This window comes from Gekko japonicus, unplaced genomic scaffold (genome assembly GCF_001447785.1).
Source record: "Gekko japonicus isolate JY-2015 unplaced genomic scaffold, Gekko_japonicus_V1.1 scaffold126, whole genome shotgun sequence".
In the NCBI taxonomy this organism is placed as follows: Eukaryota; Metazoa; Chordata; class Lepidosauria; order Squamata; family Gekkonidae; genus Gekko; species Gekko japonicus.
The window spans coordinates 413,765-430,856 of NW_015162477.1; the positions used below are offsets into that span (position 1 = coordinate 413,765).

At 41.1% G+C, this 17,092-nt stretch overlaps 1 protein-coding gene across 1 annotated transcript in view; it reads right to left on the reverse strand.

Moving 5' to 3' along the window:
- The window catches only part of FBN2 (fibrillin 2), a 255,889-nt gene that overhangs the window by 76,382 nt on the left and 162,415 nt on the right, over window positions 1-17,092 (reverse strand). The window contains exons 24-28 of the mRNA XM_015405784.1: window positions 12,624-12,851; window positions 10,336-10,461; window positions 4,303-4,431; window positions 2,623-2,748; window positions 1,260-1,385 (exon numbers count right to left, since the gene is read on the reverse strand). Coding sequence (XP_015261270.1) covers window positions 1,260-1,385; window positions 2,623-2,748; window positions 4,303-4,431; window positions 10,336-10,461; window positions 12,624-12,851 — 735 coding nt within the window. The remainder of the gene's footprint in view (window positions 1-1,259; window positions 1,386-2,622; window positions 2,749-4,302; window positions 4,432-10,335; window positions 10,462-12,623; window positions 12,852-17,092) is intronic.

Genomic DNA, 17,092 nt, shown 5'->3' on the forward strand with positions numbered 1-17,092 from the left:
TTTAAGAGAGATTATATTTGGCAGTTCACAAAGCAGCCTACCTCCTCTGATGTTTCCTCTAACAAACAATATTTTTAAGGAGTTTCAATCCCATATTTTTGTCTCCCTTCTTTCCTCTTAGGCATTAATTGATTTGATTATGATGTGAAATTAATGACCAAAATAAAATAAAAATTAGAATGTAAAAGACAGGTGAGATAACAGTGCCATTTGTAGAGCACAGAGGTACAACAGCTTAGAACTATGTGGATTTTAAAACATCTTGTGATTAATTCATTGTTATGATAAAAACAAATGTGGACTCTTAGCTGTCATTGCCGCCCGCAGTAGCTTTAGCGGCTCCTTGTTCTTCCCTGCCTGCTCAAAAGCCACGCTCAGCCTAAGTGGACAGTGGTGTAAGGAAGAGAAGTTTGCGGGAACATGTCTCGTACTGGTGGGGTCATGAAACCTCATCACTACAGACCAGGTAATGTGGCTCTTCATGAAACCACGCATTACCAGAAGTCGACTGAACTTCTGATCCACAAATTTCCTTCCCAGTGACTGGTGCATAAAATTTCTCAGGACTTCAAAACAGATCTGTGCTTCTAAAGCACAGCTATTGGTGCTTTGCAAGAGGCAAGTGAGGCCTACCTGATTGGCCCCTTTGAAGACACCAGTCTGTGAGCTATCCACGCCAAATGTGTCACAATCATGCCAAAAAATATCCAGCTAGCGTGCTGCATACATGGAGAGCATGGTTAAACTCTACAAAGATGAATTCCCCCCCCCCCCCCCGGGGTTAAAAGGTACTTAAGTATATGGTTGCAAACGGAAAAATAGGGGACAAAATCAGGTATTGGCAAGCTCTTTTTTCATTTCCATTTGTGTATGGATTTTTAATATAAATATGGGACATATATTGCTATCAAAAACCATTTTAGTGAACAAGTTTCAGTGGTTCAATTTTATAACAATTATAAATATGCCAGTCAAAACTTTTATGGACAATGCCAGCATTTCGATTTTTTTAAAGTAATTTTTTTAATTGATGGCAGCTATATGGTGTCTAACATTTTTATACAGTAGATCCCATCCATTCACTATATTTTTCTGAGTTGTCATACATGCAAGTACATGTTTTGATGTTGTCTGTCTTCTGTGCTGTTGCTGTAAGTTTGCTATTAAAATACATGAACTAACAACAACAAAAATCCAAAACAAATGTGAAGTGTTTATATCCAAGTAAAAATCTAGATGTTAAAGTATCCAATACTTGCCAATGCAGCCTTGTCTGTTGGGAGTGCTCTGGTACCCAGGATTACAGGAACACTGATATGTACCAATCATGTTTACACATTTGCCATTTCTGCACAGGTTATCACTCAGAGAACATTCATTAACATCTGAAAAACAAAAACTGAAGTTTAAAATGCAGCAATAGATAAAATGCTAGCAGTGACCTAGAAACAGGGTCTGATACAAGTTCAAATTTCATTCTGGATGTTTCCATGTGAATTTTTAACCTCATTTTGAGTGAACAGCTAAGAGTCAGTTCTTAAAGTACAAGAATGATGTGGTTAATCTACCCATGATTTTAGTATTCTAATGTTACTAGTGTTACAACAACAGTAAAACAGCAACCACACTGCTACTATAATGTTAAAATTGGCCCAAATAAAGTAAAATATAAACGACTTCATATCTATCTCCACAATACAATCAACAGAAATGAAAAAAATTAAATCTGCATAAACAAACAACAGAAATAGCAATCATATTGTTACCCCACTTTCCTCTCTGCTTGTCCCATCATAGCCAGAAAAAAATATCTCTGGCCTTTTATAATACAAAAAGAATCTTTTGTTTTTGAACTCTGCTGCTTTCTCTATAACTGGGGACAGAGTCCTTCACCAAAGAGCACACGTTTGCCTACCCAGGACTGGCCTTGTATTGAGAATTGCTTTGGACCCCATCTGGCCTTCATAAAATATGGAATTTGCCTATTCCTTCTTTGGATCATTTCCTGCCTATACAACTTGGATTTCTTGTACTTAGATTTCTCTCACTTAGATTTCTCTCATTCTCTCACTTGCTCGGTCATTTGTCTCCACTGCTGAGTGTAGAAACTTACATAGTATTTTGATGTGTGGAATGACTACTATTTTAGTGGGCTTCCAATACTGGATATTGACATTGATTTATTTTTTTTTTACTGCTTGAGATTTACTAACTGCCCAGCAAGATATTTGTATTATTCTGATTAATAAACTTTATTTCTGGTTTCAGATTTATCCAGTGTTATTCAGATTTATTAGTGTTCCTTCCAAGCTTACTACTGTATGGATTACGGTACCTATTTGAGGATTTCCTCAAACCAAAAATCACATCAAAGCCATTAGCCAGGAACAGAGTGAAGTTGGCAGAAGTAAGAGACCATGCTCTAGATATTTAACTGTGGACCTGGGGTCAAACTGAAATGTGGGACTCATTCGCACTGACATGAATCTCAGGTACATGAATCTCGTGACCATACATGGTAATAATGTATCTTCAGAAAGAAGTAATTCTTACAACCTCTGTTGAAGGCCATGATGTTACAAAAATACATAATATTTCATCCTAAAATACCAAGAAACTTACCCACACAGTCTTCATGTGATGGAGACAATTCATGACCTAGAGGACAATCACACTGAAAGCTTCCTTCTGTATTCACACACTTGCCACCTCTACAGAGAAGAGGGTTAAGTTCACATTCATCTATATCTGGAGTATGTGAAAAACATTTTAAAGGGACAACTTGAAACACAATAACATGCAGTCAACATCTGGAAATAAACAGAGACTTATGACTCTTAGAGCCTACTTCATTGTAACAATATCGCTTCCAGGTTACATAATAAACAAACATAAAATTGCATTACATTGCAGCATTGCAAACTGGAAATTATGTGTATTACAGGTGCGGTGGGGACACAAAATCTTAATTAAGAAAAACTTTCAAGAAGCTTCTGCTGGTTATGAATGATAGGCTCAGTGGTACAGCATCTGCTTTAATTCAATCACTGGTGTTTCCAGTTTAAAAAAATAAAGGATCAGGTAGTAGGTGAAGTGAAAGACCTCCCTTTGGGAGAACCACTGCCAATCACAGCAGATAATATTGATTTTGAGAGACCAATGGTCTGACTCAGTTGCCTTGTCATATAGCCTACCTGTGCACAGAGAGAGAGAGAGTGGGCATGAGAATACTGGCTCTTCCCCCACCTCTGTGTCATTGGTGACTTGTAAGCACAGTATCTATGTATGGAGCCACTCATATACACCCTCCCAGTGACTGATAGCATTCGTAAAGCAGCAGCCCTGGTTATGGAAATGCAGCATATGCACAGACACTGCTCCACACATAGGTGATGTGCTAAGGGAGAAAAAGAAAATGTTCAAGAAATAGAGGCAAGGACATACCTCTAATAAAGAGTATCTGTGGGTTGCTAGGCACTGTAGGTCAGCCATCAAAGAGGCCAAAGCTCACAGTGAGCTAAAGCTGGCCAGGGAGGCTTGCCACAACAAGAAACTCTTCTTCAGATATGTGAGGAGCAAATGCAAGATAAAAAAGGTGGTGAGCCCACTGTTGGGTGAAAATGGCGAAACTCTGACAGAGGACAAAGAGAAAGCAGAAAGGCTTAATGTCTATTTTGCCTCAGGTTTTTTTCCCCTGAAGAAGAGAACAGGTTCATCTAGAGATGGCAGTAGGCAGGTCACAGCATCTGGGCTGCTGGTTGACATGGACAGTGAGATACTTGAGAAGCATCTGGCTGCATTAAATGAGAATGAATTCCCAGGGCCAGATGGTATGCACCCAAGAGTGCTCAAAGAACTTTCTGGAGAGCTTGCAGAGCCTTTGTCCATCATCTTCCAGACCTCTTGGAGGACAGGAGATGTGCCACCAGACTGTAGGAGAGCAGATGCTACCCCAATTTTTAAAAAAGGGAGGAGTGATGACCCAGAAAACTACAGGCCAGTCAATCTGACCTCTGTCCCAGGGAAGATACTGGAGCAGATTTTAAAGGGATCGATCTGTGAGCATCTGAAAGACAATTTAGTGATCTGGGGAAGTCAGCATGGATTTGTTCCCAATGTCCTGTCAGACCAATCTCATTTCCATCTTTGATCGAGTGACAAGCTTACTGGATCGGGAGAATGCTGTTGATGTTGTTTACCTGGATTTCAGTAAAACCTTCAATAGGGTTCCCCATGATATTCTGGTGAGGTGGTGAGCTCCCCTTCACTGGCAGTCTTTAAGCAGCGTCTGGACAAACTTACCCATGCAGTTCTTCATCATCATAAATCCACTTTTATAACCCTCAAAGCATTCACATTCAAAGCTGCCTGGAGTATTGACACAGGCACCACTTCCACAGAGGTCAGGTGATATATGGCACTCATCAATGTCTAGAACCCGGATTAAAAGACAAAGAAATTTTATGTTTTATGCTGACCACATAAAAATGCAAATTTCATTTCCTAAATTACAAAACAGAGTAGCAATAGCACAGTATTTGAAATCTGTAGGAATTAGGATGTCTTATTTGAAGCTGATATTTGATCTGTTGAGATGGTCAACAGATACGTTATAGCTAGTAATATTTCCACAACTACTGGCTGGTTTCCAGTTCTTTACCATGATATGATTTTAAAAGCACCATCCTATCTAACACAGAAACAATCTTTGGATAAAACAGAAGCTATTCTAGCTTACTCCTTGTGGAAATAACTGGTAAAATCTGGGTTAAATCAAGAATAGTGGTGTATATTTCAGAATTACCTTATTTCTGCTTGTCTCCTTTCACTCCCCCCACCCCACAACTCAGCTAATGGTGCTTTGCTATGTTAGCCTACCCCACCAGGATAGCCCAGATAGCCCGATTTCATCAGATCTTGGAAGCTAAGCAGGGTTGACCCTGACTAGTATTTGGATGGGAGACCTCCAAGGAGTACCAGGGTTGTGATGCGGAGTCAGGCAATGGCAAACCACCTCTCAATGCCATTAATCAGCACAGCAAGGTCTGCCTTTTCACCTACCACCTTGGAAATCTGTCAAATTGTTCAGAATTAGAAGACCTTCTACTTGTCATATTAGGCTGTTCAGACTATTCTCATTTAGCTACTAATTTTTAACAATACTTGACAATAAAAAGTAGAAGTAAAAAACCACTTCCATATATATAGTGCACCTGAGAAGGTGGGGACGACGACAGATCTTACTATACATTCCTGTTATTTCCTGTCCACAGAGCAGTTTGGGATAAGCAACCTACTTGTTGAAAGGCAAGGTCAGCCTTCTGAATTTATTCATGATTTAAAATATTATTTAAATTATTTAAAATATTTACATCCCACCTCCCTTCCATTCCTAAACTGGAACAATAGGAAAACTCTCACCCTGCTCTCTGAACCTTACCAACATATCGCTGAGCATCAAACTAGTCAATCTGCTTAAAGAGAAATAACAAACTGTGGGGTAATGAACATTCCTGTGGGGCTCTGCCCACTTCCCCCACATATGCTTAGGAGAACATATCTGCCTAACATTCGCTATTAGGTTAGTGTCCTCTGGACACCTGGAAGAATGGAAATTTTACCTCTATCTCAGGTATCTGGAGGAAAAGTAGTAACTCTCTGAAGATGTGATGTTTCAGTATAGGAACACATTTCATTGAACTACAGTCCTTTGCAAATCCTTCTGCCAAAGGCTGCTAATTCCTAGCAAAGACATGTCTGGGTGCCTCTATTACAATCTCTGCTAGTGATGATTGTGGAATAGGGCAGGGTAAAAATTAAAAAATAAATTCGGCCCCTGCCACACGGCAGGGGAAAAGCCTCTTAAGGCGCGGCTTTTAAAAGCTGTGCCAATGTTGACACGGCGCGGCGGGATCCCCCGGATCCCCCGGCCGAGCCGCCTTTCCTCCCCGGCGCAATCAAACGCCGGGGAGAAAACACGGCCCTAACCGGGAGCCGGCCGAACTGCGCATGTCGGAGCATGCGCAGTTCGGCTCCGGCCCGGGGTTGTGCCGGCGCAAGGACGCGCCGGCGATCAAACGCCCGGGTAGAAGCGCCGCGTCCACTTGAACCACCGAGGTAGGTGGTTCAGTTTGAGGCGCAGTTTCCCGGGAAAGGGCCAGTTCGGGGACGGAATCACGGCACTTTACAGATGTTGTGTTGTGATCGCGCCAGTTTGACCCGCCCCCAAACTGTCCCGCTCCCGGGCCAAATCGCCTCGTGTGAACGGGACCTTCATCATCATCATCTCCAAAAGACTGCTGTGGTTGTTGCCCTCCCACACTGAGGTGGCACCCATGAGGTGGAATCCTCCCACATCTTTCTGGAAACACACCATTGCCTTCTTTCATATCTAAATAAATTGAGATATTTTAGACACCTGTCTCTCCAGTGACAGCTGTTTAAAGTGTGATCAGTGTTTGTCTTCCCATTATCTGATGTTTTTATCAATTAGAAGAAGAAAAGAGAAGAGATTGGATTTATACCCCTCCCTTCACTACCCAAAGGAGTCTCAGAGCAGCTTACAATCTCCTTTCCCTTCCCCTCCCCACAACAGACACCCTGTGAGGTAGGTGGGGCTGAGAGAGCTCTTTCGAGAACTGCTCCTGAGCGGACAGCTCTTAAAGAACTTGTAACTGATCCAAGGTCACATCAGCAGCTGCATGTGGAGGAGTGGGGAATCAAACCCGGTTCTCCCAGATTAGAGTCCACGCTCCTAACCACTATGCCAAGCTGGCTCTGCAAGGCTCTTCTCTCATCTAACTTGAGCTAATACTGTTTTCTGGAATTCACAAAAAAATTTAGTAGAGCCAATATCTGAAAGCTATGAGGAACTGAGTTAATTCTGATATGAATGTTGGGTCATACCTGAACACCACTTTATCCTACACTTGCTGTTAGCTATCAATGTCTGTGGTTCAGACATGTGGTTCAGACTGTGGTTCAGTCTGTGGTCTGCTGAAATGCCCAGGAATCCTGATGAACCAGAGAATGTATCCCTCCCATATGGTGATAATATACATCATGCTGAGCACTGTTTCTGACTATGCAGACCAGTTCCACTGTGTGGATGTCAAAAGAGTTTCACTCCCTCTTGATTTGAAAGCTCTAGAATCTTCTGATGTGCATGATTTTTTAATTTCTCTTTATCTTGTCAGACAGCTTTCTTTGGTCTCTGAAGACTTTGTTATTGCAAAGGAAGATAGAAATGGCATAATGTGACTCAGAGGCTTTCCAAAGTAAGTTAATCACCCAGCTTTTATACGGTGTTGAGGTTTTGGGATGGAATGATTCCTTGATCACAAATCTTTTTCTAAAAAAGCTGTTAGCACTTCCCCCAAACCCCATCAAGTTGACTAAATCCTCTCCAACTAAATAGCCAGGGCTACATCAAGGTATTTAAGGTCCTTTTTAGTAACCTTACCACAAACCTTATTTTTATTTTGTATGTTCTAATTTTTATCTTGTATTATTTTAAGCAGTTTTATGCCAGACATATATATTTTTACTTCCTGTGTTTTAATGCACATCCTGTTCTGCATTTTATAACTTGTATTGTATTGTATTGTATTGTATTGTGTTGTGTTGTATTGTATTTGTAAGGGCCATTGGCCATATGCAATAAATCGAACTGACTGACTGACTGACCCAGGCTAGGTCGTCATTGCAATTCCTTAACAAGATTCCTTCTCACATGGTTGAAGGTCATGGCAAGAACTCCCAGCTGAACTGTATCCATCTCAGCAGCAACTGTTGTCTCACTTTCATAAATTCTTGAAGATAAGGGACCTTAACTGCAGGCTCATGAGAAGTCATAGGGCATATGACAAGGAGGAAGCAGAGTTATAACCACACAGATGTCAAGGCCAGAACTATGGGCAGCAGACCAAGATTGCTATGGATAGAAAATATAAGCCAAGTACCAAGAGATGAATCTTACTGAAGGAGAAGCAAAGGGTTAGAGCCATTGATGACCTCACCTTGCTTTGACCTCACCTTGCTGTTCAGCTGCTGGTCTCAGCATGTAAGCAGACAGAGGCAGGAAGTGTTGTGCTTTCTATGAAAGCACATCACAGGTTATGCTAAAAAATAGCAGCTCTCTAGAGCTTTTAACATAGCAAGCATGGTCCCAATTCACTGGATGAACACTACTGCACTACAGTTATGACAAAGGGGGACATGACCAATGTTCCCTCTAAGCTCCACAGTGTTGTGAGCAGAAATTCTACTTCGTGAGTAGAGAAGATTGCTTTCATAACCTGGTAAAATCTCAGCATTATTTTAAATTATATTTAAACTATATTTTAAGAATAATTTAAACATTATAAGAGAAAACAGAATCAAGTCAAATTTCACCCACTCCTTTCCACTATATTGATAGACCTGGCCACTGGAGAACAGGTCTGCCTACCCTAGTCCACTATATTGTTAGACCTGGCCTCCAGAGAACACGTCTACCTACCCCAGTCCACTGTATTGGTAGTTCTGGCCTTGGACCATTGCCTTGTTGTGCTGAGGCTTAGTAAACATACCAGCACTGGGGTGGGGGGACTCTTGCAGTCTGCTTTGTTTTTTTTTAGTGAAATATGACATCCAGCATTACAGGACAAGTGTAACCGAGGAGGAACAATCACTGTCAGAACCCTGCCTAACCTAATAAACAGGACTTTGCTTAAATGTTATCAACTTGCCCAAACTACTTATTTATTCAAATATTTATATCCCACTTTTCCATGTGACTTAAGGCAGCCTGCAAATCATACTGAAAAGCATAACAGGGGTGTGGAAAAAAAATCATTTCCCACCAGCTACATTGTAGCCGAGGGGCCCATTATAGTCAATAGGTCCCATAGGCTATAATGGAGAATCAATCTGAAAGTATCTGGGGCTCGGGGGGGGGGGCTGGGTTTTTTTTTAGGTAAAGGCATCAAATTTGCAGCATCTCCCAAGTTTCAAAAAGATTGGACTAGCAGGTCCAATTCTATGGGCCCCAGAAGGAGCTGCCTCCATCTTCCATTGTTTCCAATGGAGGGGGGAAATGTGAGTAGAAGCCCACAACCCCTAAGCTGCCTGTTAAAACTTTGTGCACCAGTGCCCCCTAGCAGTTTAGAGGGAACTATGGACATGATTATTAACATTTGTATCTGAGGTCAGTCCACAGAAGAATCAGGTGCAGTTTACTGTTTACTGACTTAGCCAGGGATGGATTCAAGACTCTTCCTCAACTTGTCCTGTTCCTATACCACTTTTCAGTTTATTTGCTACCTAAAACAATTAACAGGCATAATGGGTAAAGAATAAAAAGTAAGATTTAAAAGAATTTTAAAGTCGGCTGAAGAGCTCTAGAAAAGCCCTGGTTTTTTTGCCCCATAGACAGGGCCACTCCTAGTAAAATCAGAACATTGACCTTGTCTTCCAACCAGAAAGTGATTCTATTCAAGTTGTAAAGACTGCTCTCTGGGCACCTGAGAGAGAAAAGATCATTGGTGATATTTTTCTTCCCTACTTTCAGAACTGCTTTAAGCTTAACAGCAAGTGCATTTTTATCAATGCAATTATTATAAAAACAAGGAAATCACTTGGTATACCAACATACAGAATAACCTTGCTTTACACACCATACCACCCACACTGTATATTACCCCACTGCAGAACAAATTTCTTTCTACTTTTAATGTGCGGCCACCATAGTTCACACATCCATTTCTCATAATTGTACAAGATGTCAAGGTGAACCCCAATCTCAGCTCATCTGAAGAGGACTGTACCAGGCATTATTTATTTTGATAGGTTGGGAAAATGTTTAATTTAGAAATGTCAGTGAAGGGCTGCTTTCTGCACTGATATTTGGTGCACAACATACATTGGCTAAGGTTTCACAATTGTTCGACCTCATTTGGTTGTCTTTTGAGGATGGCAGTAGTATTTTACAGCTCACAGAGACAAGAAAAACCCAATTACACTGTAGTTTGGGCCCAGCTACATAATACAAAGAAGACATAAACAACAGTATACCATTGATTTTTTAATGGATGCCAATTGCAGAACACTACACATCCGAGTAAAGGATTGGCTTAATCCTCTCTCTTCTGACTGTTTTTCTGCTCAAAATTGTGCCCCTCCCAGCTGCTTTCCACCCATGATTTTCCATGACAAACAGAGTGTTTTGTGAGCTACCTACAAGGAAGGGCTCAGGAGGGGAGAGTTCTCATCTTGCCCTGAAACCTGGCAGCATTTCTTTATGGACGCCCATTTCAAACTTCAAAAAACTTTTAAACCATGAAAAGTAACACTTACCCGTACAATTTCTCTCCTCCATATCTAAAGCAAATCCACTGTTACACCTACATTTGAAACTTCCTATTGTGTTTCTGCATTTGCCATTTGTGCACATGCCAGGGAACATTTTGCACTCATTTATATCTGCAATGGGAAAACATAACAGTTTGCTTCTATAAAACATCTATTAAACAAACATAAAAGGTAGTATTTTACCTAAGTTAACTAGAGCAATGTAATCTATTCATGTGAAAACACTGGTATTTCACTTCAGCAACTGATACTAAAACCCTATCTTACTAGTCAGTGTTGGAAACAGGATGCTGAACTCGATGGTCCATTGGTCTGACCCAGCACAACTATTCTTATATGTTAAAAGTATATTAACATCATAATTAACACTCTAAATCAGACGGTATCTTTCTCTGTGGCAGAGAGAGTTAAAACTGAAGAGGTAAAAAACTGATTGCATCTGAAAATAGTTATCAATTGACAAATTTGCTAAGGGGGGCCACAGAGGTCATTGTTACAGGAAGAACTATATGTAAGGGATGGCTTATGCATATTGACCTTGGTAAAGAACAAAGGAATTGGCTAGATGTGGGATGGCCAAATTCTAATAGGATTCAAATTCAAATAGGAACCAACCTGTTTTCCAAGGGTTAGAAGTGTTAGTTTGCCCAACAGTCTTCTCCTGCATAGAAAGTCCACTCCACTAAACAATAGTATATTGTTAGTTATGAGCATTGCTCTTTCAATAGCCTAAATTGCAGAATAGTCAGCTGCTGTCCATTCTGAAATCTGATAACTTTTAAAAGCAATTTTTTTAGTAATGAGCACAATGGTGAAGAACACTATTGTGATACTTTGTTTTGTATTATGTAATGGCCAAACTAGCTGTGGCATGGCAGATGCGACACAACAGTCTCAGAACATATTTTTTAATGAGAAGAAGAAGAAGAGGAGGAGGAGGAGGAGATTGGATTTATACCCTGCCCTTCACTTGGAGTCTCAGAGCGGCTTACAAACTCCTTTCCCTTCCCCTCCCCATAACAGACACCCTGTGAGGTGGGTGGGGCTGAGAGAACTCTGACACAAACTGCTCTTTTTCAAGGACAGCTGTGCCAGAGCTTGTGACTGACCCAAGGTCACATCAGCAGGTGCAAGTGGAGGAGTGGGGAATCAAACCCGGTTCTCTCAGATTAGAGTCCACACACTTAACCACTACACCAAGCAGCTGTGAGAGGTTGTGCAACTGAGTGGAAAACTGTGTTATGAAGAGACTGCTTAACCCTTTCCCACCAGTCATTTTTCTTTTACACTGCTGGGGAAAGAAAAGGCTTGAGTGTTAGTGGTTTGTGTGGGAAAATCAGAAACAAAGTTTAAGCAGACGGTCTCCCTTATAATTTCTCTACTCAGAGTCATAGCCACTATAGTTGCTTTTCACTGAAAAGCATCTGCTGTGTAATATCTAGTTTGGCCTCTGGTTTCTTGAGAAGGGAGAAAGGATAGGGGCATGAGAGGCATGCATGCCTCTTCCTTTCTTTATAATGCCCTGGATAGTGCCTGAATACATGCAGATCAAAGGGTGCATGTGTGTGTCAAAAGTTAAAAGCTTTGACGTTCACTTCATGAACAGCTACTGAGTTCTCTCCAGGAAAGATTGCTTCTTATGCTTTAAAAAGGGAGGTTATTGAATGATCAGACTACCAGGTGAGTGTCACAGTAATTAAAAATAACATTCTGGAGTGAAATGTAATTCTGATAAGTTTGTATATGTATGTCCATGAACTAAGATAAGGCCATTCTTACTCTGTGAAGCCAACATGTCTCTTTGCATTAAATCCAACACCATTGTCATAAATCGATTTCACAGTCAAGTTCCTTGCAAAAATACACAGCGAAGTAATTTGTTAAGTGTCTTCAGTCTGGAATCGGGATACATTTAGACATGATGCCCTACATTTTGTATTGCCCAGAAAGCCATTTAACAGAACTGTGTGGCCCTGATTCTCATTAGGACCACCATGGAATAAAGGAGGGGGCCCCCTCTCTTCTCCCCTCATGAATTGTTTCCAACCCAAAACAGCATGGAGTATGTATGTTTGCTGATAGACACCCTGGCATAATTTTGGGTTGGAAAAACTGTATGTGTGTATGTATGTGGCGGGGAAAAGGTGCTCTTAAATGGCTTTCCTGGATACTACAAAATGGAGGTACGTTCCCTAGCTATGTAATTTTCTATGATAAACCAAAAAGAACAATTAATACTCAACTTCACTAATACATAAAGAGTGTCATTTTACCTTTATAAAATGGCCTGCCAGTTAAAATATCTCCTCGATTGGAAAATCCTGGCCCTCTGGGACATAATATTTCATACTCTTTGGTGGCAGGTTTGGGACATTCTTCACAATCTGAGCCCCAAGCAGCACCTACAGCACAGCAGCAAGTATCCATCCGGAACTTTCCAGGAACAGGCTGAACACATTCATCTTCATCCCATTTCAAGTAGCACTGTTCCATCCGAATATCTACAGTTTATTAAACAGAAGTAATACCACATGTTGTAGTCTGAGCCTCAATCCTAAATTTCCACAACACCAAATAAATGACTTACAGTGCAGTCCTAAGAATAGTTTCCTGGGAGTGAGCTAAACATTAAACATACCCAAGTAGGATTCTGAATAGACCTGCTGAGGATTGATCTCTTGATATCCCAGTGGTTGTACTGAGCAAATACATCCCTAAAAATGAGAAATGCCTGACTGAATATATTCCTGACTGAATTGATATTAATATCAATACGCAACAGAAAAACATGTTTATTCGCTTACAATGCACATAAGGTGCACTATCATGACACAAAACTGACTACAGTTCATTGAAGATTCTGACTCCCATTAATAGAAGTCATCAACAAAAGCCAAAGCAACATGATAGTCAGTTTATTAATATATTACATTTAACACAGAATTGGCTCTGAATCTTCCCATCACCATAGCAGCAAGTCAAGCTCTAAATATCTGGGATTTTTGAGCTCAAAACACTAATAATGTATACTTTCCTAATCATTATTTTTAATTAAGAGAGGGGAAATGGCAGCCTGACATTAAAATGTCACAGTTTCATAGGGAAAATGTTTATGGAAATAAATTGACATGGTGGTGGAAAGTGCTGTCAAGTCACAGCCAACTGTTAGCTGAATTGCTCCTTAAGAGGAAACAACCGGTACAGTTATTATTATCGAGATTCTTCCGTCTATGTTTACGGAGGATGGCACTGCTTCCGAGGTTCCCAATGAGAGACTGAGGCAAACTTCCTTAATAAAAATAATAGTTTACTGACACACTTCACTCAATAACATACAACAATCACAGCACACAAGACTAAGAAATTAAGGTAGAATAATACAACACAGTTATGGTGGTTGATGCTCTGGGTTATAATTACCTAGCTGCAACTGCGTGGCTCCAAACTTCAAGCGAAGGGGTAAGGATGGGGAGAAAATTGGAAAAGAATGGCGAATGGACTCAGACCAGCTAAGACCATGTGCCAAAGAAACTCTAGCTGCGCAGTTCTAGAGTGTAAAGAAGGACGGGTAGGATGTGGGACAGCAAGCTGGGCTTAAGAGGAAAAGCAGGTTTTGTAGAGGGCGTCGTTTGAGAGCGATGGGGGGTTTCAGGGTCCGGAGCACGAGGTTAAGAAGAGAAGGGCGAGAGAGCAAGAACTTAAGAGAGTGAGCTTTGGGTGCGCTCCTGATTATATCCAAAGGGGTCTAGAGGAGGAGCTGGGTCCAGGGGTCCTCCCCTATGAAACTCAGGTTCTGTCATAGCCAAGAGGTTAGCGATTGGCTACTGTATTTTTCTGGGTGGGCCAGAAAACTGGAGGGCAATTTGAGATCTAGTTGCTAACTCAATCAAGACACCTGGGCTAGGGGTATTCGTATGCAGATGGGTGCCCCATGTCCATGCGGCCAGGCTGAATACCGGGTCTTTGTAAGTACGTGCAGCTTCGTTGGTGTGAGGGGGAGGGGGCCCTGTAGGTAGGTGACCATTCGGCTGGTTTGAAATGGCGTTTTGTGCTTTCTGCGACCACGTGCGTTGTTCTATGGCATGTACTAGACACGGGAACACCTTTGGAGTAGTAACCACTGGAAAACACGGTCTTCGGTAGGTACTCTCACCGGGCGCTCTTAGCATGTCAGTTTCAGGCACAGTTCGTTGTTGGCACACTTTATCAGGTAACAGTGTAGCACAGTCCATAAAACACCATAGCAGGCTTGCATGCTAACACAACTTATGCCAATCCCATAGGGTTTTCAAGGCAAGAGACAAACAGAGTTGGTTTGCCATGGCCTGGCCTCTGCTTAGCAACCTGGATTTCTTCAGTGGTTTCTCATCCAAGTGCTAACCAGGGCCAACCCTGCTTAACTTCTGAGATCTGGTAAGATCAGGGTAGCCTGGGAAATCCAGGTCAGGACTTGGCAGATGAATATTAGTGAACCCACTTCTTTTTACCAGTCTATGCTTGACAGATGGCAAATATTGTTATGAAGAACTGAACCAACCATATGAAAAGTCTTACATAAGGTTGTCAACATTCTGTACCCTAAAGCAAGCCAGTGTCTCTATAGCTGTCATTTTCCAAAACTTTTACAGAACTCAAACCCATCCCTTTTATTACTTTTATCTTTCTTGAGCAGGTTTACATGGTTGCTTCCTCAGTTTAAGACTGAGTGATGCTTACATTTTGTTTTGCTGTGTTTTTTTGAAGCTTTGTGTCTAATTTTTGTTCTTTTTTGGCTATAGCACTTTAAAATGGCTGCCACTGCTTCATAAAATACTGGCACCGAATAAGTAAACTTGAATGTGAAATTCTTAGAAGGGGATAGAAAGAAGAACCGTAAATAAACCAAAAAAACCTTCTGAATGTTGTGTGTGTTAGGTTTTGCACAAAAGCTCTTTTTTATTCAACAAAAGCAAATGGGGAAACATAGATCTGAGAGTGGCTTGTATATTCTCCCTCAAAAGGCCAGATTTATTGCTTTGTTTGTAAACTTTTTCCAAACCTTGCATCTTCTTCCACAGCTTTAGCTACTGAAGGTTTTGATGACTGGCAAACCCCCGATCTTATCCAAACTCATGAAAACTCAGAGAAGCATAGGAATGCCATGTTGGCCTACCTAACAAGGAAGACCATGTGTTTATCCAGTTGAAGATTAATTTTACTTTTTATTTTTAGATTCTAATCTGAGCATGAGTAAAAGATTTGAAAGTAGTGCTAGCAAGCGTAAGAGACAGAGACTTGAAAATGCTATGGTAATGAAGTTAAGACCAATCACTGCTTTTGTGCATCAACCACACATTGAAGCAACAAGAGCCAGCAGTGAAGCTATCCAGCCTGAGCCAACTACTAGCATGCAACCAGATAAAAACCTCCCTGAAAGAGAAACAGCGAAGCAGGATGTGGAACAGCAAGCTGATTATGAGGAAGCAGCCATGATGCTGGCTCAATCTGAAAATATAGAACTAATTCAAGAGTCACATACTGGACAGGTAGAGGCTAAAGAGCCACAAGAAAATAATGTAAATAGTCAGATTTTGCAGTTCACACCTGGTAAGATAGGCCAAGTTCAAGGTGTTCCAAATGCAGATAAAGATAATGCCAAACATAGATCTACTGTGACAGATGTTGGTTTGTGGTCAGAATTATCACATGAGGAAGTATCCTATTGGGTAGAGAGGGGTCCCTCTCAAGTTCTGCATCATTGTGGACCATTTTCAAATTCTAAGCAAGTGTACAAAAAGCAGTCCAGGTTTTGCACAAAAGCTCTTTTTTATTCAACAAAAGCAAATGGGGAAACATATAGCCGAGAGTGGCTTGTATATTCTCCCTCAAAAAAGCCAGATTTATTGCTTTGTTTGTAAACTTTTTCCAAACCTTGCATCTTCTTCCACAGCTTTAGCTACTGAAGGGTTTGTTGACTGGCAAAACCCCCATCTTATCCAAACTCATGAAAACTCAGAGAAGCCTAGGAATGCCATGTGGGCCTACCTAACAAGGAAGCAAGGGCAAACGTTAACTTCCAAGCTAGAGGAACAAATAAAAGCAGAACAGCAGTACTGGCAGCATGTCATGGAGAGAATTATTGCTGTAATATTCACTCTTGTAGAACGAGGCTTACCATTCAGAGGAGACAATGAACACTTTGGATCTCCAAATAATGGCAATTATCTTGGTCTTTTAGTAGTAGCAAAATTTGATCCATTTTTACTTGCTCATATCAATCGGTATGAACATTCTGGATCAGGCAATCCCTCTTATTCATCAAAAACGATATGTGAGAAAATGATTCAACTCATGGCAAAAAAGTTAAGGATGCAATTCTGCCTAATGTGAGAAAGGCTGGATATTTCAGCTTTTCAGTAGATTCCACTCCTGACATTTCACATACTGATCAGTTGACTTTAATTATCAGATATATATCACCTGAAGATGGTTTGCCAACTGAGAGATTTTTAACTTTCCTTGAGCTAAAAGACTACTCAGGAGAAAGCATGGCTGATTTAGTGTTCATGTCATACGTCTCCCTTGTTCCCAGCCTGACCGGAGGGTAGGCAGCCTGATAACAATATCTCCTCCTCAGAGGGGGAGGAACAGCCAGCTGCAATAGATCCCATTAATCTTCAGGGACAGGAGATGTAAGCTCTTGACCAGACAACTGGCTGTATGCAATTTGCCCTCTCCAGTGAGCGTTTGATGCAGCGCAGGT